General features: G+C 48.7%; 2 protein-coding genes across 3 annotated transcripts; one reads left to right on the top strand and one right to left on the bottom strand.

Moving 5' to 3' along the window:
* The first annotated feature begins 142 nt into the window (after positions 1 to 142).
* brf1a (BRF1 general transcription factor IIIB subunit a) lies at positions 143 to 24,433 on the top strand. 2 transcript variants are annotated; one of them, XM_088432660.1, is made up of 20 exons: positions 143 to 302; positions 444 to 520; positions 1,625 to 1,812; positions 2,715 to 2,795; positions 3,092 to 3,265; positions 4,029 to 4,060; positions 5,904 to 5,976; positions 11,992 to 12,141; positions 13,587 to 13,680; positions 14,470 to 14,596; positions 14,859 to 14,898; positions 14,964 to 15,056; positions 15,179 to 15,487; positions 16,991 to 17,064; positions 17,651 to 17,732; positions 17,822 to 17,880; positions 18,782 to 19,041; positions 21,828 to 21,882; positions 23,434 to 23,587; positions 23,834 to 24,433. In XM_088432660.1, the coding sequence occupies exons 3-20, from the start codon at positions 1,632 to 1,634 to the stop codon at positions 23,866 to 23,868; spliced, it is 2,073 nt and encodes a 690-aa protein (XP_088288786.1). In that variant the 5' UTR covers positions 143 to 302; positions 444 to 520; positions 1,625 to 1,631; the 3' UTR covers positions 23,869 to 24,433. The 2 variants fall into 2 exon arrangements, with proteins under 2 accessions (XP_088288786.1, XP_088288785.1); XM_088432659.1 differs by having other exon boundaries at positions 23,831 to 24,433.
* LOC148412373 (BTB/POZ domain-containing protein 6-B-like) lies at positions 7,031 to 11,258 on the bottom strand. Its single transcript, XM_088432661.1, has 4 exons — positions 10,441 to 11,258; positions 9,381 to 9,471; positions 9,190 to 9,308; positions 7,031 to 8,552 (listed from the first exon to the last, which is right to left on the bottom strand). The coding sequence occupies exons 1-4, from the start codon at positions 10,896 to 10,898 to the stop codon at positions 7,520 to 7,522; spliced, it is 1,701 nt and encodes a 566-aa protein (XP_088288787.1). The 5' UTR covers positions 10,899 to 11,258; the 3' UTR covers positions 7,031 to 7,519.
* Positions 24,434 to 25,524: the final 1,091 nt, after the last annotated feature.

Here is a 25,524-nt window from a genome sequence, read left to right as displayed (position 1 = left end):
TCAAGGTTCGGAACACTTGATATTTTTATTTTCATTTTGTTTGGCGCAGACCTTTAGAATTCAACTCCAAGTGCCTCGAGCACCCCTCCTCTCTAACACGAGTTGGTATCGTCCGGGCGCGCGCACGCGTGACCATATGTGTACGCGTCTGTTTTTTTTTCCCCAATTTAGCCAAGTTCCCGTCCGCTACTTTTTGAAATGCGCATGAACTTAGGGAGACTGACAGCCACCCCACCCACATAACGTGATTATTTTGTTATTTTTTAGCGGGCACGCGTCCGTCACTCCACGCCGGATTCCAGGTAGGAATAGCGGGCACGCGCGGGCACGTGTGCACCGTCCACCGGCTTCCGGTAGCTTCCAATCTAGCACGCCACATTGGCAACTTCGAAAAAAGTATTTTCTCGTCGGACTTTTTTCTTTTCTTCTTTTTTGCCGTGTAGCTCGGGGTGCCGCGTGGCCGGAGCGGAGATCGGAGATCGGACAGCGGCGTTGCCACGTAGCTAGCGGGATAATCGAGGTAGGTCCAAACAAGTGTCATTTTTCTCCAGCGGTTTGGGACCTAGCAAGACTTCAAAGTCGGCTTATTCGAAACTTTCAGTCATTCGGAATGTTTGATGCGCTGTCATCGAAAGGCGACGTCACTTCGGTGGCTCTGTGACGTCAGCACGTAGTGAGAAATCCCAAGGTGCAAGGCGCGAAGGAATCTCGAACCGTTCCCTGGTTTATCGCGGGGGTTACGTTGGAAAAACAACCCGCGATCGGCGAAATCCGCAAAGTAGACAGTTTTTTAAAATTTATTTTTTAAAGTGAAGTCACATAAACTGTGTACAAGAACACATTTACTCAACAATAAACCGGCAACATCATTAGTAAAATATTAAGAGGATTGTTGATAAAATATGAATAAAATGAGACCCTTATTAATGATCAGTTTTATATCAGTAGCACTGCATATGATTAAAAAGGGAATTCATTATAAGTTATGTGTAATTCATTTTTATCAGTACAATTTGCACATTTAGAATGTTAATATTTTTCATACTCAGAAATTTTGTTTATGTGCTAATCCCTTTTTCTATTCAAAACTAATTATTAAATGGATATTTTTTATAGGTCTGGTTTATGCGTTTTCAACCAGTCATATTGCTTATCTTTTGTCCGATTATTTTTTAAATCACCAGTCCCAAAGACGCAATTATACGTCTTTACAAAGTCCAGACATTCCAACTCACTCCTTTTTTTTTTTTAAATATATATTTTATATAGTATTACATTTAATTTTTTTCATATGTTTGGGTAAAGGAGGGTCTCAAAATAGTCGGACTTATAAATAAATAGCTAACTCAATAACGTATGTGATATCAAATGTCCCAGAAATACACGTGCAAGACATGGAAAGTTACAACTTTGGTATTGAATGAGTTAAAGTAGCATTTTTTTTATTTTTGAATTTTTGGGAGTGGACTGAGCTGACTTTACTTCCTGTTTGTTGTACTACTCAAGTACGCTGAGACATTTGCTAACATTTTGCTTGTTTTGCGTCTTGTATGTGCAAATGATCATGCGGTATTTGTAATCATAAAATACAAATATGACAGTAAAACGCTAATACGGTTAATAGTGGCGAGATGAGCCGAACGTGCAAGAACTGCGGGAGTTCGGACGTGGACGTGGACCATGCGCGCGGGGACGCCGTCTGCACGGCCTGCGGCTCGGTGCTGGAGGACAACATCATCGTCTCCGAGGTGGAGTTCGTGGAGTCGGGAGGAGGCGGCTCGCTCGCCGTCGGCCAGTTCGTCTCCTCCGAAGGTCAGAACGCCAAGCGGCCCCAAAGCTCGCGCGGGGCGTCCCATCACGCCCTACCGTTCCAAATCCAAAGACCGGTGAGAAATCGACACGAGGGGACGGAAACGTGACGAAAAAAAGAAAAAAGTCCTAGAAGGGGGGTGTTAAACACGCGGCCCGCGAACCGGTTTCGGCCCGCGAACCCGTTTAATCCGTCCCGCGAGATGACTTTTTGAAGTAAAAAATGAGCGGTAAAAACTTGAAATGTGATCAGTCGTAGTTCATGTTTGGTCTTGCCGTAAAATCGGGCGTCAACATATGGCCCGCGGGCTGGTTATGGCAAGCAAACGGGTTTAATCCGCCCCGCGAGAGGATTTTGTAAAGTATAAACATGCGCTGCATTTTTTCAATAAATAAGAAACTTGAAACGCGTTATGATCATTAGTAATGTTCACGTTGCTGTAAGAAACACGTGGCCGGCGGGCAGGTTGTGGCCCGCAAACCGGTTTAATCCGGCCCGCGAGATGACTTGCTATAAAAATGAGCAAAATGTTTTCACAAATGAAAAACTTCATGTATTATGATTAATTGTAATGTTAATATTTTAAGATTAACTATATAGCATGATTTATTTTTTTTATTTTTTTTTGTTAGCAATCCCACAGACGTTTGATTACCAACCTTCATGATCAGTGAGTCTGGCCCTGTAGTCAATCCAAGCGCCTTCTTGAACGTTGACCCCGCCCCCAGAGTCCACGTGTCTTTTTAGTGGCATTGTTTTTGTAGTTCCCCGAGCGGCCACAAGAGCGCGCCATTGTTTCACACTCGAGCGGAACCTCTCCTTCGGTTTGCCTCCACGGTCTTGACGTACGCTGCAATGATGGCGCAATGTTCCGTGACCTTTGACTTTGTGTGCGTGTTTACAGGCGGGCCCAAGCTGCCGTCGTTTGGAGACGGTCATCTGGCCCACACGGGAAAAGAGTCACGAGCGCAGACGCTGTACAAAGGTAACAACGTTTTCACCGAAGCTTCCTATTGGCTCAGTAGTCGCGAGTGAGCCAATTTATTTTCCGAGCTTTTTTGTTAGTATCAAATTCAGCTTTTGAAATTAAAAATAGATTGAGCAGCAAATGCAACAGCAAATGGTGGGGGGAAAAAAATAAAACAACTGTTTAGATTTTTTTCAAATTTGTTTAGTTTTTTTGTCATTTGGATGTTTCCGTCTCCAACACCCCTGATTCAAATTTTTGGGGCGCAACAATGGGCGGGGCCAACTCACCCTTTTTTTTTTTTGCGTTGGCAGCCAAGCAGCGCATCGGCGTCCTGGGCCACCAGCTTCAGCTCAACCAGCACTGCCTGGACACGGCCTTCAACTTCTACAAGATGGCGCTGGCCAAGCACCTGACGTGCGGCCGCAAATCGGCCCACGTCATGGCCGCCTGCCTCTACCTGGTGTGTCGCACCGAGGGGACGCCCCGTATCCTTTGGCCGGCCCCCACTTTTTTTTTTTTTTGATTTAAAGGTTTGACTGATTATCTGATTGTAGGGATTGCCTTTAGCGCAGCTCCCTCTGGTGGATGCATAACGCAAGCCATCCACGATTCTAGCTCCTATTCTATGCGTCTTATAATGCGGTGCACCTTATTGTGCAGAAAATACGGTACTTATGTTAAAAAAAAAAAATCTAGTTTTTGGCTAGAGGGTCTAAAAACGGCTGGTGTCTGATGCTCCAAGCAGCCGATTAGTTTGGGTAATTGAGTACCAAAATAGTCAATTACTTTAGTTCTGAAGAACCTTACCACTAAAGCAATCCGTTACATCTGGTACCAAAGTAACTAAAGTCATCAATTACTTTTGTAAAAAAATAATTATTTTAGTACTTTGTTACCTAAAAGTCATTGACTATTTAGTCCATTACTTTTTTCATTCCTATAGTAGTTGTTTAGAAAATACCTAATGTAATGAATTACTTTTGTACAAACGTAATTGATTATTGTTTGATGACCTAAAAATAATCAACTATTTAATGCTTGGTACAATTTTTTAGTACCTATTAAGTTCATGACCTTATTATGTACTACTTTAAGGTTTCATTATTTTCAGGCTGTCGAGCCAAACATTTAAAAAAAAAAAAAACTTCTGAAAGGTTTTTTTTTTTTTTGCTGGTGGGGGTGGTACTCTTTGCAGCGGATTGATGTGAAAATGCGTGTGCGTTTCCCGCCTTAACGCCGGCGACGCAGACATGCTGTTGGACCTCAGCGACATCGTTCAGGTATGTCATGTGCACTTGTTTGCATTCTGAGGCCCAGCTGCTGCCGGGAGCGGCCGGGGCGTGGGGGTGGGGCTATTTTTACGCAGGCAGCTGTTCGGGCGGAGCCCCGAGCAGCCCCCGTCTGCGTGCGTGCGCGTCATTAGTCTGGGATGACTCAAAAAGTCATGTGGGAATCTGCACGCTTGTCAGCATTTGAAAATTGCTATTTGCGCCAGGAGCGGCAAACTCATTTGAGCTCAAGGCCACACGGAGGAAAAATGGGCCTCACAGCCGGAATCTGATTTATTCGTAGATTTTTGCCAAGCGCGTCGGCCCGCTCCCAATTGCCAGCAAAAAACGGCTTTCGTCTGTCGGAAAACATATTCCGAAAAATAACATCATCCTTTTTTGCTCAGCTATTTATCCCAGTGTATCCTGTGTGACAGCATGCTACTTCCTCCTTGTTACTGTCTGCGCAAGGTGACTTCCTGTGCGACAACATGCTACTTCCTGTTTGTTACTGTCCGTACAATGAGACTTCCCGTGTCACTCCACGCTACTTCCCCTTTGTTACTTTTGCCGCAACGCGACTTTGTGTGTAACGACACGCGACTTCCTGTTTATTACTTTTTGCGCAACGTGACTTTCCGCGTGACTGCACGCTACTTCCTGTTTGTTGCTTTTTGCGCAGCAGGACTTCCTGTGTGACTGCACGCTACTTCCTGTTTGTTTGTTACTTTGTTTGTTACAATGGGACGTCTAAGGTGACAGCGTGCTACTTCCTGTTTTTTACTACGTGCAACACGGCTTCCTGTGTGATTGCATCAATCGTCCACTGCATTACTTCCTGTTTGTCTGTCGTGAGTGACGGAAGGAAATATTCAAAAAGCGTGCGGCTCGCATGTAAATGAAATTGCCGGCTGGAATTTTCTCGGCGGAATAGCCGCTGCTTGCGGAATAGAGTTTGGAGGCGGGGCAGGGGCGCGACCCCGCTGCGTCACGGGGGCGGGTTTTGGCAAAAAAAAAAAGGATGACTCGTGCCTTTGTCATGCATGCGGCTTTTGGCTTTCAGACAGGAGGGGGGTCCGCCCCCAGCCTTTCGGGGTGCGCAGACAATGAAACATCTGTGACGCGCACACCTGTCACACACTTTGAGCGCACACGTGTCGCATCAATAATGTGATTAAAAAACACAACAGAATGCAAAAGATCTCCATGTGAATGCCCAGCCAATCATCTCAAATGTGAGAAACGGCTAAGCAAAATGGCAGACTCGTAACTTTTTCAAACCTTTGACGTTACATTGTTTCAGCTGATTTGTTTTTTTTTTGTGCCGTCAGTTAGGGATAAAAGAATAAAAATGAAATAAAGCCAAGATAAATCTGCATTTTGCTCATTTGAAAAGTTGTTCAATAAACAAAGACCTTTCAACAAGATGGAAGTTAGCTTTTTTTGCGCTAAATTTTTGACATCATCCAAATAGGGGTTATCGGCCTCCTTGACTACTAATACTAATGCGTATCGGTCTACCTCTCCCATCAAATACCGCGTCGGTGTATGGACATCAACTCTAATGAAAACTGAAAGCGCGTCAATGTTTCTTAGTGTCAATTTCCGTATGGCTATCAGTGATACGAGTCTCCCCGGAATTCAAAACCTGTAGTAACTAAGAAATGAGGCCTGAGGGCAATGCTCAAAAGTGATTTTTTACGGCAGCCTAGCACGCTAGCACGCACTCGTCTTTCATCCGAAGCAAGAGATTCTGTAAGATTCTCGCGACCGATCGAGACGTGTTTTGGCCTCGGCGTGCATGGAAACAGGAAGTCATGTGACCATGTCCTCATTGGTGTTTTTGTCCTTCCAGGTCAACGTGTACACTTTGGGAAAAACCTTCCTGGCCCTCTCCAAAGAGCTTTGCATCAAACCTCCCGCAATAGGTACAGTCTCTCGTTCCGATAGCTCGCTTGTGGGCGGGACCCTCTGTGCAGTATTTTGTCCAATCCGTTAATCTTACGTCAAAGGGAATTGAAAGAGAATTACACCCGAATGGTGACGTGTCAAATTTCAACTTGGCGCAAACGCCAACCGTACTTTTCCGACCGTAAGCCTCAACTTTTTTCTCGTGACTTGAGCCCTGCGGCCCCAGTGCAGGTTTTTTGTTTTTTTTTTGCTAGCCACCAGGAGACAATCCACCAGTAAAGCAAATGTGCCTATTTGTTCAGGAAGGTGGCGGCGAAATTTGAAAATATTCCGAGGGAATCCCGGCAGTGTGGGATATTGAAGTTTGAACTCAATCCCAGACACTTTACGTATGTAAGTAAGCATACTTAAGTAACTGGGATTTAATGTCCGACCTTTAAAAAAAACGTGAAAATACGTCCCTGGCATTGAATGAGTTAATTGTCAACATTTCCCATTCCATTTGGGATGTTCTCATGAGAAGTAGGGGAGTCATAATAGACGGAAAATGCGTGTGGAACCGCTTTGATGGGAGAGGAAAGATATCATTTGGAGAGTGCTCACAATTTTTGAAGACCGTTCTGGAATCTGCATGCTTGTGCGGACATTTGCTTAGGAATGCTCTTAACTCTTTCAGCGCCATAGACGGGAATTTTCCTCAACGAGGCTTTTTCTCCTCTTGTCCCCAATAGCTCGGTTGTCACTCAAACGAGGGCTTTTCAGGTCTAAAGAACGGAAGATGTTAGAACTTATTATTTGAGGTAAAGAACGGGTTCCGGTTTGTCACGCGGCACCGGCAATGTCCGCATAGCCGTGCGATACAATATTGTGTCTTCCTTGAAAGATGCGGCTGGCGCTTTTCGGATAATCCTTGGCACCGAAAGAGCTGACTTCTGAAAAATTTGGTGAATAGAATTCCCGCGACGCGGGGAAGAGTTTGACGTTAGGACGGTTTAAGGAACGCGCCGGCTCTCGACGTTATCCCCAAGTCCCGCAAAATGGAGCAGAACCCGGGCCAAGCAAAGTCACAGGTGCAGTTTGGACCACGTGAGAACTTTTATGTCATCATCCCGGTACAGCAACGCATCCCCGGACAGCGTCCAGCTGTTTTAACCAGAAAGATTTGGAGCGACGAGAACAAAAACAACTTTAGCGAGTGCAAAACAGCAAGAAGCGAACTTGTGTGCGGAGGTTCTCCTTGGGCCCGGAAACGCGGAGCGTCGGCCCAAGCGCGCGTCAGTAAAGGAGACGAACGGAACGGAGTTGCGCAATCTGGCCTTTTGACCTCCCGGCGGCTTTTTGGCTCGCGCCCGTCCGCGAAAGTCGAACGGAGGCGAGCGACATTTTCTCCGGACACGCCGGTCGCCTCCGTTCGATCGGCGGCGCCGACCGAGGCCCGCCCGGTTTCCAGAAGAGAAAGGAGTCCCGGCGGCCGGCGCGGCGGCCTTAAATAAAAGAGGATCTTAAATTAAAAGGGAGCCCCGCAAGAGTCCGAGCTCGGGGCGAGACGCGGGGCGGCGCTCAGGCGTAGAAGACCAGCTCGGGGATCTGCCCCCCCTGCACGCCGGTGCCGTTGGTGCTGTCCGAGGAGCACTGGAACTGGAAGGTGACGCGGCCGCACTGCACCTCCGTCATGCCCTCCTGGCCGAAGTAGCTGAGCTCGTTGCCGTCCAGGACCACGCTGGCCGTGTAGAAGGCGTCGGGCTCGATCTGGACCGGGTGCTCGAACCACACGGGGAAGGTCCCGCTGGAGCCGTCGGAGACGAAGCGGGCGAGGCGCTGGGCCAGCAGCGCGCCCTGCCGCTTGAGTTCTATGCGCGCGCCGTACTCGGCCTTGCCGCCGCTGGAGCCGTACAGGCCCAGGCCGGCCACGAAGATCCGCTTGTCCACGGCGAACTGGATGCTGTCGCAGCGGCCCCGGTAGCGCCACTGGTTGCTGCGGTAGGCCGAGGACTGGAAGCGGTGGCACCTCTGCGGCGCCAGGCCCGCCCTGCCGGCGGTGGGGAAGTCCAGCCGGGGCTTGTTGGCGGCCGTGTACCACAGGAACATGTTGCGCGTCTCCTCCAGCGTCAGGAGGTCGGACTGCGCCGCCCCGTCGGCGAACTCCTCCAGGCTCATGCTGGGGATGCGCACCAGGAAGAGCGCCTCGCCCAGGACCTGCCGCCGGTTGCGGGCCAGCGGCGCCAGCCCCCGGCGCTGGCACTCGGCCGCCGCCCAGCCCGCCACGGCCCGGAAGACCGCCGCCTCCTTGGCGTTGAGCGTCTCGCGGCGCAGGATGATCTCCAGCGTCTGCGCGTCGATCTCGCAGAAGCCTTCGGAGCGCAGGGCCAGCTCGGCCTGGGCGTCGATCACCTCCCAGCAGCGCTGCGTCAGCTCGGGTTCCTCGAAGAGCCGGCTCTGGGAGAGCAGCACGCAGGCGTTCTTGGCCTCCAGGCTGGTCTCCAGGAAGCTGACGCAGGCCCGGGCCAGCGCCGGCACGATGTACTTCTTGGCGGCGTACAGCGTGGCCAGCACCGTGTCCGCCTCCAGCTCGATCTCGTCGCTGTACATGTACCTGGGGCGGGAGGGGACGGTGACCGCGGGGAACCCCGCCTCGGAGCTCGACGACCCGCGCTTGTTAACGCAAGCGCTAGTGGTTTGTTTAGATCAAAATCGTGCTTGGCTGCCAACTTGTGGCATCTTAGTTTCAAGGGAGTTGTGGAGTTTCATTTAGAGATGTGCCGTAGTGCCAGCCTGGTGTCAAGACACTTAAATTTGGCACCGTTTTGTGGCATTTTTGTGTCGATAAATTTAAGTTGGTGTGAGTTGAGAAAGTTCTCCAGCTAAATATTGTGCTTGGCCGCCGTTTTGCTGTCTCGGAACTATGTCGAAGCGAGTTTCAACAAACTACCCGCGTAGACGCAGTCTTAATGTCGATGAACTATCTCGACATGACTTGAGGAGTTTCATTTTGACGGAAATAGTCCTTTGACGTCATCTCTGCGCCGATGAACTGTGATTCTTTCGGGCAAATGTTGTGTATCGCGGTGTGAAGGATGTAGCCCGAAGTGAATAGCGGAGGCAAGAAACTGCGTTAAAGTGAATTGGGATGTTTCGGGCGCCGTCTAGCTATCCGGGAGCTACGTTGAAGCGAGTGAGACAAAAATAGTGCTATGGCGCCAGAGTAAAATCCATGTCAGGGTGGCACTCACTTGAGCAGGATGAGGAAAGCGGCGGGTTCCACGTCCGGGATGTGGATGTCGTCCTCTTCCTCGGCCAGGTCGCCGTAGAACATGGCGCAGAACACGGAGCTGCCCACAGCCAGCACGTACTGTCCAGGCAAAAAAAATTAAGAAACAGTGACACGTGTCCTTGACGACACGCTAGCTAGGCGTTTGCTAACCTTGTGAGCCGGGACCCTCTGCGAGGCCCCCGGGGGGCCCACCATGAAGTGGACGTCGGCCATCAGCTCGTTGTTGAACATCAAGGCGTTCCTTTCAAACAGAAACCATTCATTAGATATTAGCATTATTCCCTACATGAGATATTGACGCCAGAGCAGCTAGTATTTAGGTGGACCGCTTTCTACAAAACAGAGCATGTTGATTATGTGGAACTTCCTTGCCATCAAGCCCAAACATAAATCAACAAACGTCGTAATATGGTGGCAATATAAGTCAAGGCCCGGGGGCCAGATCTGGCCCGCCGCATCATTTGATGTGGCCCGCCACGCCAAATGCAGATTTGACGTCAGCTTTCTGCCTCAAATTCCAAACTTAAGTTGTCTTCAACTTTTAAAAATGTAGTGGGACAAAAAGAGGGGAAAAAAAAACAAGCATTTTTTTTTTATTCCCAATCTTTCTTTTGAACAGTTATTGCCGGCCTCTGATTTCCAAACTATGTACATAAGTGTGTTACAAACACACTTGGAATCGGTCGTAGCGGCCTTCCGACAGAATAAAAAGGAGTTTGACAGTCCCGTCGTACACTGAGCTTTTCTAACCGTAAAAACCGTCATCGCGTTTTTGCCTTTTGACCGATGTTAAAAAATGTAGGAACCTAGCAAGAAAATGAAATGGAATCCCAGCGCTTGGTGACAGATTTAGCAACACGACGAGCCAACAAGCTAGCGTACTGCGCCAATATATCGATATGTGTCGTACTATAGATGACAGCATTTTCACTTCTCTGTCAGGTTTATGGGATTATTAACAAATACGGATGGAACCAAAAAATCCCAGGGCCTGTAACCCAATCTGTGGAAGTGGGGATTTTCCCAAACTAATTTTCCAAGTATCCTAGACTTATAAACTAGTGAAGAATTTTTTTCGGAGAGAAAAAATCGGTAGTGAGAGGGTTAAACGGGCAATCTGACCAATGCCCTTTGAGCGTGGGAAAACAAGAAGAAGAAGAAAAAGCGAATTAGCGTTGAAGTAGCGAAAGACGAGGCGGGCCTCGGGCACCTCTCCCGAAGCGTCGGGTGGCCGGCCTGCCAGCCGCGGGGCTCCGCCGCGGTGGCGGCGGCGGCGTCGTCGTCGTCGTCGTCGCCGTCGCCGCCGTCGCCGCAGCCCGCGCGCGGCCGATCTTCGCTTTCCCCGCCGGCGGGGGCGGCCCGGCCCAGGCTCAGGGTTAGGACCGCCGCCGCCGCCGCGGCTTCGGCCGCCGCCTCCTTGGTCGTCGCCTTGTCGGCGTCCGTCACCGTAGCGCCGCTCGCCAGGTCGCCGCCGTTGGCCGAGCACAGCTCGGCGGCCATCTTGGCGCGCTTGTCGTAGGGGGGCAGCGGCAGCGGCAGCGGGAGCCTCGCCGCCGGGAGCCCGCCGAGCTTCTTGGACTTTCGGAGCGTGTCGGGCAGCAGCAGCAGGCAGCTCAGGCACCTCATGATCCGCCCATGGTGGAGCAGCCGGCAGTCGGCCGTGGGCATCGGCGCGTCACGGCCCCCCTCCCTCAAAAAAAATACAAATTAAAAGGCTCCGACCAACGAATGTATTCCCTTAGTCTTCTGGACGCCAGCAGCGCATCTAAAAATATCCTCCCGGGCTTCGGCGCTCTTCGTCCTTTTCGTCTTCCTCCGCCAACTTTTTTTTTTCTCCTCCTGCGTCGTATGTTTTCGCTTTTTTTTCCCTCCCTCCCCCTACGGCTAATCCGTTTTTCCGCCCTCCCCGCTTGGACTTGCTCAAATCTGGCCGCTCCTCTCGGAGCTCGGCGGAGGTTTGTTGTGGAGGCTAGTTTCCGAGCTCGGAGATTTTTGTTGTTTTTTTTTTCTCTTTTTTTTTTTTTTTTTAACCTTCTCCTCTCGTTCTCCTTACCTCGTCGTCGACCAATCACGTTCCCCCAGGTCGCTGACGTCATAGGGAGCTAAACCTCCGCAGGATGCGTCACAAGACAACGCGCACCCGAGCGCTTCTCCTCCGCCCAGCGGGTTAGAGCCAAAGGAGAAATCCGTTATTTATAGTGGAAATCGTTCTAGACTTAAAATTATGTGACAGCACCGCTTGACTCTGGAAAATATCAAAGCTAAAATGACTGCGACTCAGATTTTCAAAAGGTCATTGCAGTCGCGTTGACATCAAAATCTAATATCGATATGTTGTCATTCTGTCCATGACCCCCCCCCCCCCCCCCCCACGTTGTAAATTTGGACGCAGCTAAAGTAGAGAAAACTGGTGGAAAAACAACTCCTACGCACTTATTGTCCATGAACAACAGCTGGTCGGGTAACGCTCCATCGCGACTCACTTTTTGGTCACGTGACCTCACAAGCTGAGTCGCGATTGGCCGTTACCGCGACGTCATCAGAGATGCTTATAAATTCCACCGCCGGGGAAAAAAAACTTTTTTTTTTTTTTTTTTTTTTACACCGGCCGGTCCTTCTTAAGGCGGTTACAGTCGTTAGCTTAGTGCTAGCTAGCCCGGCTCAAACGACGCGCGTAGGTTGGCCGCGCTTTTCTCTAGCCGCAATGATCGGGTCGCTTCCAAGAAGTATCTGACAAGCGACTTGTTTTGTCGGTGAGCAGATCCGTGCCTGTACATCCCGCGCTTCGCCCAGCTGCTGGAGTTTGGCGACAAGAACCACGACGTGTCCATGACGGCCCTGAGGCTGGTGCAGAGGATGAAGAGGGACTGGATGCACACGGGCCGAAGGCCCTCGGGACTCTGCGGGGCCGGTGAGCGCTCGCCCGCCACCTGTCCCCTCCGACTCTTTTTTTTTTTTTTTGACCAAAACGGTCATTTCAGTCAAATCCGCCAAATCGGCGACCGATGCTTCTCAATTATTCCTAGAATATTTTATGGGAATAAAGTTGAAATGTAGTCAAAAGAAAATAATGGTTTACCAGTCAAATTCGATGAGAATTCAGTCAAAATATCACAAGAATAACACTAAAATGATCACGAATGCATTGCTTTGAAAAATAACGCATTCATGTATTGCAAGAAATATGCTCAGTTTTACTGACTGCAAAACAGAGAATTTTCCAGAAGCTAACCAAAAAATATCGCATGAAAATAATTTGTATTTCTACAGGGAAAGAAATCTAAATATTAGAAAGAATTGGCAGGTAAATGCTATTAAACAACTCAAAAAAAGAATACATGTATTTATAGCAAAAAAAAAAAATATTGACAGAAAAGTTGAGAAATTTTCAGAAGCTAACCAAAAATATGACATGAAAATAATTGTATTTCCAAAGGAAAAGAAATCGAAATCTTACAAAAAAATCTCACATGACCTTGTGAGAGAATTAACTCCAAATAATACAAGAATAACACTGTCATGGATTTAGTACTTTTAAAATCATTACATTTATTTATTGCAAGAAAAATGTCCTATTTTATCGACATAAATATGAAGAATTTTTCGGAAGCTAAGGCATATCGTGACATGAAAATGATTTGTATTTCCAACGGAAAAGAAATCAAAATATGACAAAACTTTGGCAGGTAAATGCTATGAAACGCAAGACTGAAAAGTGAGAGAATAAACTCGTAATTTTACAAGAATCAAATTCAAATATTACTGTCGTTTTAGCACGTGCGCAGGTGGAAGTACGCGCACACGACACGGCGCTCTAATCAAGCTTACGTAAGTGTCCTCCTTCAAGGCGAGCCAGCTGAGCTGCGCTTTACATAAACGCGCAGGCAGGCGCATGGCTGATTTATGACTTTCTTCATCCGGTATTCTGTGGCACGGAACAAGTCGCCAAATCCGCGTTCAATCCTTTGCGCTGATGTCAGGCTTTTTCTTATCTTGTGGGGTTCCCTCGCCTCTTCGTGCTTCACTTTCTGCGTTTTTTCACAAATACATATATATATGTGTGTGTGTGTGTGTGGACCGTCATATACTGATAGCGCATATGAAGGGCGCCCTAACGTTTTTGCTCCCTGATCTACTTTTCCAGCGGCCGACCTCACGCCATCTTACAGCAGACTAACAGCCTGTTAATACTCGGTCTCGTTCGGCCGCAAATAGTAGAACTTTGGTTTCAAACCTTGCTAAAGCAATCTTCGATTCAGGGGGTGCACAGTAGAGCAGTAGAGTAAAGCGTTCGCCGACTGCTCATTTCATGAGGCGCGCAATCAAACGTGCGCGTGTGCGCGCGTGTGTTTGCAGCTCTCCTGGTGGCCGCTCGCATGCACGACTTTCGCCGGACGCCCAAAGAAGTCATCCACGTGGTCAAAGTGTGCGACGCCACGCTGAGGAAAAGGTGGGTGACCGCTTTTGATCAACTTTCCCCCCCAAAATGACATCGACACCGTCACGGTCATTCAAAGCAAGGTTTTGAGTTTTTGTCGGTCGGCGATTCGGCGTCGCTCGGCTCACCTCTTCGGAGCGCCCCGTTGTCGGCCGTGAGTGCGTGCGCGCCGGCAAGACGGCGGGATTTATTTTGTTTAGTTTGTTTTAAAGTCGCGGTAGGCGAGCGTCACGCGGACTGGAGCGCCAAGCCTACAAAGTGACTTTGGAGTGCCTCGCTGTCTGCTGCGAGTGCTTGCGCCCCCATGTAGAGAAAGGTGCTTTAGCAAGAAGGTGGGAATTTTTCTTTTGTGGCAGGTAGGCGGCCATCATGTGGACCGGAGCGCCAAACTGGCAAAGTCACTTTAGAGTGCCTCGTTGTGTGCTGCGGGTGCTTGCACACCATGCAGAAAGGTGCTTTAGCGAGACGTGGGACTTTTCTATTTTTTTATTTTGAAGCCCAGCTTGACACGCGGCGTTCACGCGTTTCCTTTTTAGAGTGCCTCGTTGTCCGCAGTGAGTGCACGCGATAGAGAAAGGCGGACCGGTGAGGATGGCGGATTTTGTTTCGTTTGTTCAAAAGCTTAGCTCGACGGTCCTGGTGTGGACTGGAGCATCAGGCCGGCACGCTTCCTTTAGAGTGCCTCGTTGTTCGCCGCGAGCGCGTGCGCGCGAAGGAGGGTTGGGGTAGACGGCCAGATCTGATGAAACGCCCACTCCGATGAAGGCGAATTGTCGTGTTCGTTTTGTGTTTGTGTGTTAGGCTGTCGGAGTTTTCGGACACGCCCGCCAGCCAGCTGACCTTGGAGGAGTTCATGAAGGTGGACTTGGACCAGGAGTGCGATCCTCCTTGCTACACGGCCGGACTGCGCAAGAAGAAAGCGCAGGAGGCACGTGGGTCCCAAACTTAAATACGCAAACAAAATTATGACGGTGAATGACCGATTCACATTTGAAATCAATAAAGATATGAACGCTAAAATGCGACCGGTGGCCCGTAAATGACAATCGCGCCATGTTTTTATGGATCCGTGTAAAAACAACCCCGTCCGGCAAATTTGGCGCGGAGCCTCAAAACCCCATTCCGGGCCAGGCTTTCTTCTTTGCCGACGTGTTGTATATAACTTTAGTTATTCGTCTTTGTCCTTTCAGCTGGAGGTGGCGCTCAAAAAGAAGATGCATGACCTTGAAGGTATTTTTTTTTTGGGGGGGGGGGCAAATACACAAACAAAAGACACCAAGGACATCATCCTGCAGAGGAAATCGAAGGCTACCAAGACCAAATCGACTCGGAGCTGGAAAACAGCCGACCCAAACTCCGAGGGGTTTACGCCGCTTACGCCAAAGAAGGTCCACCTCTGACATTATTTATGTCTGTTCTGTTCTATCGAGCAAAATTCACATATATATTTCTATATATCTGAAATGAATTTGAAATAGCAATTGTGTTATTACCTCCGATGTCAACGTAGACACGCGTAAGCACGTGGACGAGGCCCTGGGCGAGGACCAAAGGGAGACGACGACGAAGGAGGAGGAGGAGGAAGAAGAAGAAGACGTCATCAAGGCGGTGGCCAAACACTTTGGCAAAGATCTGGCCGAGCTCACCCTGGAGAAGCTCATCCAGCTGGAGAGCGAGGGCCACGACGGCCAAGACCCGGACCGGCATCCGGACCCGGACCCGCGGGAGCACGCCAGGAAAGGACCCACGCTGGCCTCCATCTTGGGGACCGGCCTGCCCGCCGCCGCCGCCGCGTTGGCGAGCTGCGCCAAAGACGACGGTGAGGAGCGCTCGGACCGTAGGGCTTCCCTCTCCCCTTGCATCCCAAAGACGTATTCTGGCCTTTACCGAGTCCCCGGACCGGGCCCGGAAAAAAGTAGACGACGGAACGAGGTGGAAACCTCCGTTTTTTTTTGGAGGATCGAAGAACGGGATCCGATGTCGGCTACGGGAGCGGGCGAGTTTGCGTGGACGCGGAACCCGATTTTTTGCGGGCCTTGAAAGATGAGTGGAAATGCTTTTCCGAAACCACTTAAGATTCACTCAAATCGTTAAGAGTCAAGAAAAAAAGTCTCCCGATAATTTTGTATCCAATCGGAACGCAAACTTGAATATTTCTCATCTTTGACGCGCTTTTGAATCAGCGGTCATCATTTATTCACGCGCGCTCAGATGGGACAGCGTGGTCGCGCCCCCAAATCTCACCTGCTCCCAAACCTGCCAAATGTCCGCTTTTAAATGATCCCAATGTTCCCGTTTGCCCTGCTGTCAATCATCCGGCCCGCAAATCGGCTTCCGCAAAATTTTGCAAAGTATAAAAACTCTTTGGGTAAATCAAAAACCTAACGCCTTACGATTAACGGTAATGTTCACCTTTTGTCCGGCTGTAAAACGAATGCTTCGCCCTCGGGTCCCGGCCCACAAACGGGTTTAATCCGGCCCCCCGAGCCATTTGGCAAAGTATGAAAATGCACGCTTCCGAGCCGAAAAGAATTCCGAATCATCTTTCCGTCTCGCGCCGCCTGGTTACGGAAAGGCACTTTGTTAGCGTTTAGCCGCTAGCGCGATGACCATATGGCAATAAGAAGTACGCCCGCATAAACAAGTGTAGTCCATCAAGCCCCAAAGGGGATATTTAGTGTGGGACTGTCCCCGTGGGGGGGTCGGAGGGGGAAGCAGGTGGTTGAGTGGGCCAGACCTCCTCCAAGGTCGACCGGGTGGCCTTTTAATGGGCCCGCCTGTGTCAGCGACAATCTGACGCTCTATTTATTGCCAGGCTGGATGCTTCTGCTGGGAGGGGGCGTGCAAAGGCGTCGGGGGGGGGGCTGACCCCACCCACGAGGTGGCAAGAGTTCACACTCCAGCACCTGCCTTTTCCTTTTTTTTTTTTTTTTTTGACATGTTCTACAAGTCTCCAAATCAGAATTGAGTTCAGAACCCAAAAAATCCTCATATGAGGCTAGATAAAAGCAAGTGATCCTAATATACTCTGCAATCTAAGCAATAATGTATTAATTATATTATTATAATATATGTATATAATATTTGAAAATATGCATTTTACATTTGATATTATCAGCACCAACGAGTTGAATTGGTCCAAAATGTTTGTAGTTCAATTAAAGTTCAATTCAAGATCAACATGTTTTTATGTCAAACTCTTTGATTCTCTCTCTCTCAGTACTTTTTTTTTCAGTATCGGACTAACCGGCATAAACTGGAATATTCGTAACGCCAAAAATCACAAAGATGTTTCTGTCGCCTGTGTTTGTTTGTGCGGCAGAAAGGTCAAGCGACGACGGCGGCGGCGGCGGCGAGCTGGATCTGAGCGGCATCGATGATAGCGAAATCGAGCTGGTACGGAAGCCCCCGCGGGGCACCCAAGTGTCACCAGTGCTTTTTTTGCTTTTTCAGTCACAGATTATTGATATCATCAAAGTATGTAATTTCTTTCTTTCGCTAATTAAATACAAAAGAAATTGTTTGCATGCCATATGTTTGACACCTCTGCTTTAGTCCTTAAAAACATAAAGTAATAGATTGTTTTTATGCCAGATCGCCTAAAGTAATCACCACCTTTAGTTATTCATGCCAATTTCATTTTGTAACTGCTATTTTTGGACCTTCCTTTAGCCCAACATTTAAAAAGTCAAATACTTGCACAGGAAGAGACCCAGAAAATGAGACAAGTCCGTTTTTTACTGTTACTCATAAATCTGGCACAGCTAAAAAAAAAAAAAAAAAAAAAAGGAGGCGTGCCTTCATTTGCTTTGTTGATTTTGTTTCCGAGATTTTTTGGCACCATGCTGCAAAAAAACTTATTTTGGATAATGACCGCATCATAGAAAGATAGAGAAATGTGAATTTGAGGTGAAAATGTGACCTTTGACACATATTTCTCTCAATCGCTAAGATCATCAAACTGTACGATTTGGGTTTGCAGTACCTGCTGAGCGAAAACGAGGTCAAGGTCAAGACGGCGCTCTGGATGGCCGAGAACTCGGACTACCTCAAGGAGCAGAGAGGTTCTCTGTCGCACTCGCACGGCAGCAAATTTGGATTGATTTGTTTTTTTTCTTTGTTTCATAGACCGAATGATACCTTATCGTTTCAGAAAAGCAGGCCAAGATTGCCAAAGAGAAGGAGTTGGGCATCTACAAAGAAAAGAAAAAGGTACGCCAATCAATGCTAACGCCGCGCAGGCGAATGTTAGCCAGTGCTAATGAAACGAGCGCATGCGGCGTTCTCGTCAGGGTCCGTTGAAGGTCACAGACGTGTACCCGACCACTACTGTTTTTCAACACGCAACATATCTTTGTCACAAGAAAAAAACAACTGTTTGCAACCCATCGAAGAACGTTTGGCAAATGTTACCGCTGATGTTAACGTCCAACATAAAGTTTTATCCTTAAAAGCTAGCACCTAATGTCAGGTCTAACATTACCACCCAATGTACGCTAAATATGTAACCAAAAGCTCCTGAAGTTTATTTTAGCTTAGCTTTGCATTACCTCCAACATTAGCATCGGATATTAACTTTTGAACCTTAAGCGTTAGCTTCTTAAGTTAGCCTGCAATGCAACCAAAAGCTTCCGAAGGTCATTTTAGCCTAGCTTTGCCTTACTTTTAACGTTAGGCTCCAATATTACCTTTGTAACTTTCAAAGTTGGCTTCAAAGCTGGCTCCTAATGTCAGCATCTAACATTAGCATGCAATAGTAGCTTTGGATCCTTAAACATTAGCTTCTGAAGTCCGATTTAGCGGAGCTTTCCGTTACCTCTAACGTCAGTGTCCGATATTAGCCTCGTAAGGTTATTTTAATAGCTAGCTTCTGAAGCTAGCACTTAAAGTCAGCGACTAACGTCAGCTTCAAATAAATATTAGCTTTCATTGGTAGTTTCTGAAGGGAGCGTCCGACGCTAACGTTAGGGCTAATGAAACTCGGCGCCATATTTTACTTTTCCGTTTTGTTCTCTTGTTTGTTTAAAATGTGCGTTGGAAATGGGGGGGGGGGGGAAATAATAATTTTTGTCGATTTCTCAACCGCATCGTCGCCTGCGATCGGGGCTAATAGCGAGCGCCGTCGAACCGGCGGGCGGCCATCCGAGCCGACACGGCCGACGAGGCCATCGAGAAGATGCTGGAGCAGAAGAAGATCTCCAGCAAGATCAACTACGACGTCCTGAAGGACTTGAACATCAAGCCCGCGCTCAGCCCCGTGCATAAGAGCCAGGCCCCCCGAGAAGCCGCCCCCGCCAGGCGGGCCGGACGCTACCAAAGGCCGGGACGGGCGCCGCTCAACCTCACCACGCCGCTCAGCTCCCTGGGAAAAAGGTCGGTGGACACAACGCGTCGCGTGCTTAACGTAAACAAATGAAAAACGACAATCAAGTTTCAACAAATATTTCCACAGGGTTTATACAGGTTACAAGTTAGTCTGAAAGTGAAAAAACTGAAAAGCCTCTGCTTATCTCCACCTAATATATGTGTGAGATGGCGTCGTGCTTCTCGCCCGATTCCTAAAATGTAGCGCGCCAGCTGTCAATCCACCTTTGACCGAAAATAACATTTTGACTGCTAATTCGTAAATCGCGCGCTTCATTTTTTTCATTGCTTCGCACTCAGCAAGAAAGTTAGCGCCGATTCTGTTTTAATTCTGATTTATTTATTTGAGTTTATTATTATTTGTAAGTACTGAGCCTGGAAGCCTTGTTGATATACGGCTCGTCGAAAAAAAGGGCAACAACTGAATGAATAATTGCGGTATCGAGCAAAATAATGGTGATTATTTTTTCGTACGTCCAATCCCGGCTAAGCTAAGTGACGCGTTGAAAAAAAAAAACGCGGCGGCTCACGTAAATCACCGAGGCCGCGTTGCTAACGCGTTAGAGGTTTTCGAAAATGGGGCAACAACATCGCGGGGGCTCACCAAGCGGGGTTTAGAGAAAAGGGGCAAAAGAATGGCGGCCTTTGAGCTTGTTATTGCAAGCGCGACGGTGCGCCTCCGCCCACAGTGCGGCCATTGTGCCTTGTTGCCGAGGGGGCCGCACTGAGGCATCGTGGGGCTCCCCCTTCCGCGGCGCGCCCATCCCCCTCTCGGCCAGGAGCTCTCACACTTTAACGCCCGTCCCAAGGCTCCTCTTTCCCGCACGCAATCTCCAATCGTTATTCCCGTTGGCTAAATACCAGATCGGCAGCCGTCCGATATTTGGGTTTCGGATAGGCTACTGAAAATAGGTAGAAAAAAAATTAATTTTTGCTCAGTCGAGGAACAATTACAAGTACAAAAAAATTCCACCCGCTAATCTCCCAATTTGGGTTTTTCAATGGTTTTTGTACTTCCATTTGAACTGTCATAGCTGCAGATTTCACAGTCTGGAAACACGAGTGAGATTTTCGACAAATATTTAGGAACAAACCCATGACAAATGTAACTCGGTAGGCGTAGCAAAAGCAAGCCGTCATTAGCAAATAGGAATTTGCCTTTGAAAAGGCATTGCCCGGCCTCGCCAGCCTATATGGAGCGCCCGAGCGTTGCTAACAGTCTGGCGTCATTCGCGGCCCCTAAAGTCCAGTGATAAACGGCGTCAGAAGTCGGGTGCTACGCAGGCGCCGATGCCCTGAAAACGATTGGGACGGCGCGCTTGTATACGAAGGCCGGAGACGTACTATTTGGGTGCGTGACGATGGCGCAAACGGGACCGCTTGACCGATTTGAGGGAGGCGGTGTCAGAAGTGGGACCTTGATTTCTGAGCTCATCCTTGACGTGCCCAGCTGAGAAAAGGTAGAGATAATGTAAGGTAGAGTGCCGTGTCCCCTAAAGACCAGTGACAAATGGTGTCAGAAGTTGGATGCTTCTTCTTAAGCAAGGCCGCGGAAGTCAAAATCTTAAACGATTAAGCCGCCGTCCTTTCGCTTCCGCTCCGAATAGCTTTGAATTCCTGTCCTAAATGCTTGGATGCCTGACCCTTAGCCAACGGGGAGAAAGTATGTCTTGTGTTCCTCCTCCGAGGTCGATTGTCCGGCGTCTCGGTCCAGTGACCGCGGCAAACGGCGTCAGAAGCGGGACGCTAAAGTCGGATGTCTTTCCGCGTTCCCGCCATACTTTTCTCGCGTTGTTGTGGAATGAAAGTCGCTCCCGCGCTTGCCAAACATCTCCGCCCCCGTTGGCTCCATCCTGACCGGAGAGAAGCGGGATCCAGAAATAGCGCCTAATTGCCCCCCGGTGCCGTTCCCTCCCGCCCCTTTCGCGCACCCTCCCTCTCACGCCCTCCTCTCTGCCGTTTTCTGCGGAAAGAGAGAAGAAGAAAGAGAATTCCCGACGGGTTTGTTTTCCGGCGGGAGTCCGCGTCGGAAAAATCTTGGCAGCTCGGCGCTTTAGCCGGCAGATGTTTGCCGCTACCGCCGACGTCGTCCCCGGACGCTTGCCGAGGGGGCCGGGCGCCAGACGGGAAGTGGAGGTGGCGGTCGCACCGGCCGCCGACTGAACGGCAAACGGAACCGAGCCGTTCCGGAAGCGCCTTGGCAGCCGTGTGAAAGGGTATGCGGGGACGCCGGGACCGGGGTGCCGACTTTCACGCCGGAGGCTCGTCTTTTTCGCTATGACGCGATTTGAAAATTTATTTCATTTGGAAGTCCATTTATTTCTGCTTCGAGTTCTTCGACTCATATGAAAGAATCGCTCTAATCCCTTTCACACATTCTTAGCCCCCCATATCACTCCCTACCCGTTTATTACTGTCTTGTGGAAAAAAATGTGAAGCCCAAGGGCTACGACGTTAAGCAGCTTCTAAGTAAGCATTAGCGCCGTGACATGAAGGGCGACAGATGTCTGCGTGAAAGGGTATGCAGGGACGGCGGGACCGACCGGGGTGCCACGTTTCACGCCAGACACTCGTCCTTTCCCTGTAATGCGTAGAAGCAATTTGCGACATTGATCTTCTCGCGATTTTTGCAACATTCCGTCGAGTGGCGCTAAAACTGTCAGCAAACACAAAATTCTTTGTCGGCGTTTCACCTCAAGACTGTAGGTGGCGCCTTCTCAAAGTGGGAATCCGCGGGGGGCGGTCCAAGCGTGGGAATATTTGCGTCCATTTCATTTGACTTTGCTTGTTTTCAGGTTGCATCCGTTTGTGAGCGGGCAGCCCAGTAAGAAGAAGATGGCCGTGGAACAGGTCAGACCGGCTTCTCGGTCGCCGTCGTACGCGCGCGACGTAGCCCAAAAGAAGTCTTGTCGTGGACGAAAGGGGATCGTTGGATTTTCAAGACGCGATTCCGACCATAAAGTCGCGGGCCGGGCCGACCTTTTCAGGCTACGAGATAAAGAAAGGAATCGGGATTCCCAATCCTCCGTTCCACCCGATGGAGAAAAGAACGAGGCCGTAAAAATCAGTCGTAGGGCCCGAGGAAAAAACGGAGGCGCCGGGATCCAACGTTCAAAGAACCACGTCCCAGTTTTGGGAATGGAATTCTCACTGCGTTCCCAAATCTGGAGAAAAGTCACATTTCCCATTCTGACTCTAAAGCCGACGCAAATGTAAAAATGTTGACGGTAGCCAATAGCTGGCAGAATTTTCACCTTAAAAGTGACAATTCTTACTGCATTTACAAGTCTCTCCGATAAAGTCAGAATTGGGAGAATACATTTCCAATTCTGACCGTAAGCTCATTCAATGCCAGTGACGTATTTTCACGTTTTTTTTAAAGACTCAAGACATTCGATCCCCGATACTTTAGCATCGATTTAAGACTTAAGTACACGGTTCCCTCGAGTGCCTTGAGATGGTGCTGGCGTGTCGGTGGTGAGTGCAAAGAGAGACGCCTTTGGAGGACCTTTCCATTGTACTTTTTCTTGAACGTTTGAGCCCGTCATCCCACAATCATTGAAAAGTCCACAGGAGCAATAGCAATTACTGGGGTCATGCCAAGTGCCCGCTGTGTGATGTCATAGCCATAGCCTTAGCCATAGCAAATGTCAATTTGGTTTGACCACGTTACTCGGTTTGAGGGGGCCGGTTTGTTTCTTGGCTCTAGAGTGTTACCGTGACGATCATAGGGGCTTTTTTTTTTTTTTTTTTTTTTTTTGCCCCCGCCGCGGGCTTCCCTTGAGCTCCCGCGAGGACGTGGTTTTTAGCTTCGACAAAGAGTCCCGCTGGACTTTCTTTGTTTGGCCTTCAACAAACCCCCGCTATGAACCCCACTTGCCCCCACCCCTTTTTTCCGCTTATGAATCCAAATCCCTTCAAGCCAAAAATGTCCTGGGCAGCACTTTTTTTTTTTTTTTTTCCGAACTCGCCCATTCTGATAGATGCTGCTCGCTCATTAGATGCAGTCGCAACACTCTGCTTTGTGTGTGTGTGTGTGTGTGCATGCGCCCATTGTTTTTGGTGCATTGTGGGGACCAAATTCCATGTTGTCTTTTTGGGTCTCTCAATCTCTTGAGATGATGAAGATTAGGGACTAGAAATCATGTCAATGTGATGTCCCCACTACAATAGAATAACATACCCTGTGTGTGTGTGTGTGTACCAAATTCTGTGTTTTACCTTCTTATGGGGAACATTTTGGTGTACCTATATATATGTAAATTGTAAAAGCAGGCCTTAATAGCAAAATGGTGGCCACAAAGACAGCAAAATCCCAGAAAAGAAGACTTGAAACACACACACAAAGACAGGGCCCAAAATCTGAAAAAGTCCCGCAGCAATACCCATGCGTTTGCGCAGCCCCCCGCGGCGGCGGCGGCGGCGGCCCCCCCGAGCGTGCTGGTGGAGAGCGGCCCGGTGGCCTACGACGAGGCGGCGGGCGGCGAGGACGACGAGGACGAGGACGAGCAAGAGGACGCCTGCGTGAGCGCCGTGGAGCTGATGGGCTCTCGAGGTCAGCGGGAGGTCGCGCTCCCATTCGCGCGCCTTGCTCAAGTCAGAACTTCAGCTTGTTTGGATTTTAAAAAAAAATGACTTTGTGTCCACAAAACTGGGGGGGAAAAAGTTGCAAATAGATAATTTGGCACGTCCGAAGCGACGAAATCAAGAAACACCCACGCTAAATGTGTTACGGTTTGATTGGATGTCGCCGTCCTGGGACAAAAATGTCAAACAGTGTTGCGTTTTTTTCCCTCAGCAGATTACGGCCGCGACGATTACGACGAAGGCTTCTAGCGCCGTTTTGTTGCTTTCCCCTCCGACGCAGCGGCACTTTGCATACCTGATCCAAACCCTACGAGCCGGGTGACAAGATGGCCGACGGCTAAGGACACGGCGCGCGTGGAAAGGCTTCGCCGCGTAAGCGGGCGCTCAAGGAAAAGCTGCAAATGCTTGTACTTCCTGCCTAGACAGGAAGTGGCTTCAGGACAAGGACTGACGATGCCGCCGCCGCAACTCCTTCAGGCTCATGTTTACACACCAAAGACAACCAAACTTATGTTTTTGTTTATTTATTCTTATGTTTGCTAGCTTCTTCTTTTGAGTGCTAATCGTTGAACGGATGATGTTATGTTTATTCAAATATTACTAGATTTGATTTTGGACAAAAAACGGTGGAGGAAGAGTTCCGTTTTCGTTTTGATTTTTCACACTGCGAGCATGTTGAAAGTGGCCACCGGGGGGTGCCGGCGAGGCGTGATTGCACATTTCAAAAGCATGTGACCAGCAAACAGGAAGTGTTACTTTATGGAATACAATTTAGACTTTATCAATAAATGATTTTCAAGCCTGCAAATGCAAACTTTTGATTCTACTCTTTAATTGTGACAAGTCTGTAAACTCCCAAACAAATACTTGAGTTGTTTCTCCCTCTATCTCTATGTGCTTCCTGGGAGATTGCCCTCTGGTGGCGAGTAAGAAAAACTGCAGATGAGCCGCACTGGACTACAAGCCGCGGGGTTGGATGCGCGACAAAAAAATGGTGTCTTATAGTCCCGTAAATTTGAGTGAAAAGGTGAGGTACTCTTGTAGCGACACGGCGTGGAAAAAGATCCCTGTTTGAATCCCGAACGCATCCATCTCGATCCCGCTGACAACGCTGTGACACTTTGATTTATTTGTGATGTATTTTCCGGGCTCGCTCGTGCGCACACAAGTCCCTGCTGTCTTGGTGTGCAGCAGCGTGTGTGTCGGTGCAGCCCTGTAATTACGCGGCATGGCACAGGTGGGAGAGACAATTTAATTAGAGGGAGGACTTGACTGTAGCCCACCTGCGACTGCGCGCGTGCGCTGGCATTGTTTGTCCCGCACGAACAGCTTTGGGGGTGTTGATGAAATCCGCTGACCTTTAAAGGTAATGTTGATAAATGTCACATTTTTAATACAAAATAATCTTTTGCGTAATTCCGGACGGGAAAAAAATGTCAGGCCAGATTACCGTTAACTGTAAACCGCTTTGTTTTTCTTTTTTTCTTTTTTTTTCCAGGGGTGGTTCCATCTGTGCGTTTCCATGGCAACCAGGGGCGGTGCAACTCTGCAATCCAGTCAGTATTGGCAAATTGGATTCTTATCCCAAAAGCACCAAAGGCCGCTTTTATTACCCGATGACGTCTGGCGCATGTAGCAGAAATATCTTGGTTGAGGTAATATGGTCAAAAAATTCCTAAGAAATTTCAAATACTAAAAAAAAATCATTTGTTTACTGGATGTGGCGCAGGTAGCAGAAATATTGCCAAATAATAAATATGTTCAAACTAGGATGCGGTAATATGGTCATATAACTCATAAGAAATTTCAAATATAAATAAAATAAATAGTAGAAAAAAAATATAAAATAATATAAGCAAAATTAAATAAAATTGTTGGGGGTTGTACCCAACTATTTTGATTTTA

This window comes from Hippichthys cyanospilos, chromosome 14, assembly GCF_059441005.1.
Source record: "Hippichthys cyanospilos isolate Australia breed blue-spotted pipefish chromosome 14, RoL_Hcya_1.0, whole genome shotgun sequence".
Classification (NCBI taxonomy): domain Eukaryota; kingdom Metazoa; phylum Chordata; class Actinopteri; order Syngnathiformes; family Syngnathidae; genus Hippichthys; species Hippichthys cyanospilos.
This window is presented reverse-complemented; position numbering and strand designations above follow the sequence as displayed.